Source organism: Orycteropus afer, unplaced genomic scaffold, assembly GCF_000298275.1.
Source record: "Orycteropus afer afer isolate SDZICR_OR568_19922 unplaced genomic scaffold, OryAfe1.0 scaffold00040, whole genome shotgun sequence".
Lineage (NCBI taxonomy): Eukaryota > Metazoa > Chordata > Mammalia > Tubulidentata > Orycteropodidae > Orycteropus > Orycteropus afer.
The window spans coordinates 16,044,940-16,047,490 of NW_006921627.1; the positions used below are offsets into that span (position 1 = coordinate 16,044,940).

A 2,551-nucleotide genomic window follows, 5' to 3' on the forward strand; every position below is an offset into this window, starting at 1 on the left:
ATGCCTTAGGCACTACGCTACCAAAGCTCCAGGAAAACCCTATGGGGCAGCTCTACTCTGTTACAGGTGGGGTTTCCATGAGTCAGAATTACCTCAAAGCAACTATAACAAAAACAACATCATAAAAATTAAACCAAACGCACTTCATCCAGTCAATTCTGACTCATAGCAACCGTCATTGGGACTCTCGGCGGTAAATATTTATGATAGATTGCCCCATCTTCCTTTTGTGGAACAGCTGGTGGCCTTGAACTGCTAACCTTCTGGTTAGCATTTAAATGCCTTAGGCACTGCATCACCAGAGCTCCTTACTTAATTAAGAAACAGTGAACATTTCTCTAGCTATATGCAGAACATGTACTAAGTTTAACAGATTATATTAGTGAGATTTATCCCTTAAGATACTGTTGATTTGAGATCAAATTTAAGTGGTGAACCACTGTGAAAAAACTGTTCAGTGAAAACTTTAACTTCCCTTATAACATGTTTCACTCTATGGGGAAGTGAAATTTTGTGATACTGTTTTTTGTTGTTGTTCATAAATGAATGCTCATAAATGAAAAATTTGAACCCTGTGATTGCATCGTCTAAATTAGAAGTTAAAAATGATTTTAGTATGTGTGATGATAAGCCAAGACTGATGGACATTGTTTTGGTTACCTAGTGTAGCTCTAACAAAAATACCACAAATGGGATGACTTTAACAAACAGGAGTTTATTCTCTTACAGTTTTGGAGGCTTGAAGTCCAAAGTGTCAGGCTTTAGAGGTCGCATGAAAGTCCTTCAACCTTGAGCTTCAGCTCTGCCTCCTGCTCCTGGCCCACTGAAGCTGGAGGTGTTTCTTCACTCAGGCAGCTGCTGGCTGCTGAGGCTGACAAACCCAAGGTTGACAAGTGGAAAGGACAGTCCTGATATTACCAAACAACACCACAGGCAACTAATTCAAATCCAGAAAAAGTCTTAAGATCGGCAAGGCATGGCAGGCTGCTGAACAACGACTTGGCTACATGCAGGGCTCAAGTGTGCCAAAAACTAGAGACCATTCCCAAAGCTTCTCCTTATATACGGGAAGCAGACCACATCCCTAAGACAGGTACTCAGCTGCTCATGGTAGATTCCACCATGGAGTTGATTACCAGTATCATCATGGGGAATACTATATCCAGTTGCCCAGCCACTCCAAAGCAGGCCCAGTCAAGTTGATACATAACCTTAACTCTCACAGAAGCCTTCTGGTTAGCAGTAGATTCAAATTAGGTTAATATGTCTGTCTCTATTTCCCACCAGGGTTTTTGGAAACAAAGCCAATATTACTACTGGATTGGACTCTCTTATAATAAAAAACATAGTGTGTGGTTATGGGAGGACGGCTCTGCTCCCTCCCAGGATCTGTAAGTGTCTGGTAGTCATATACCTTTTCTATTGTTTGTGAGTTTATAGTTAGATCACACAGTGCAATTACCACACAGGAACACTACAACAAAGGTAAACTGTCTAGGGCATGAGATGGATGACAGAAAGAATGGAGCAACAAAACACAGTTTTATCCCAACACAAAACATCCAAGTCATGCTCAAGTGACATGAAATGTAGTGTACTTATGCTAATGAATTTTTTTTTTTTTTGCTTTATTACAAACACATAGATGAGTATATGCATGTATACAAGTTCACATATAGAGAGGAAGTCTAGGAAAGTGATATACTCTTCATTTTGAAGGAATCCAATATTCTGAGCACCCTTCCATATTTCAAATGTTCTGGGTTTAACTTGTATATTTATGTAATCTTTGAATATCATTTTCACTCATAAACATAGGACTTACAACACCATGCAATGAGAAATTATATACTTTGTCTCCTAGACTAGAGTGACCAATACATCTTTAAACAAGATAGAAGTAAAATATACATCAAAACTGTTAAAAAAAACCCAGAAAACATAAACGAACAAAGAAATCTCTGGCCTCAATGCTATTAATTAGTGAAGAAATAACTCAGTTTTAGCTAACCATGTACTCTGAAATCATAAAAATTGTGGCTATTAAATGAAAAAATTAATAAATGAATTTCTTAATATATCAATATCTTATTCAAATACTTTAAAAATTCTTTCATTTAATGAAAATCATTATACCTAAATATTATCAATTCCTTTTCTAAGAAAAGATGTAACATCTCAACATTTTCTTCTTCATTACAGACTTTCATCCCATCAATCTTTAAAGCCAAATCACTGCATAGTGTATTCTCCAGGCGAAGTGATTTTTGGTGAACACTGTGAGAATGAAAATCCTTATATCTGTAAGCACCGGCTTATTTAAGTGTTTCTTGGGACATTGGGAGAGCTGTAATGTCAGTCCAGGATTACTAAGAATGGTACTTTTTTAACTTATTGCTACAAATTATATCATTTATAAAATGTCAACATTTATGTTTTAGCATACACTTGACATATATTTGAAGCCACACACTTTATAATTGTTGAAATTTCTGTGCCTACACCTAGAATATAGTGTATCAAGATAAAGAATTTTATAAATATTTTCATT

General features: G+C 36.3%; 1 protein-coding gene across 1 annotated transcript in view; it reads left to right on the forward strand.

Moving 5' to 3' along the window:
- LOC103193932 (natural killer cells antigen CD94-like) overlaps window positions 1-2,323 on the forward strand; it is an 8,247-nt gene extending 5,924 nt beyond the window's left edge. The window contains exons 6-7 of the mRNA XM_042780461.1: window positions 1,288-1,391; window positions 2,203-2,323. Coding sequence (XP_042636395.1) covers window positions 1,288-1,391; window positions 2,203-2,323 — 225 coding nt within the window. The remainder of the gene's footprint in view (window positions 1-1,287; window positions 1,392-2,202) is intronic.
- Window positions 2,324-2,551: the final 228 nt, after the last annotated feature.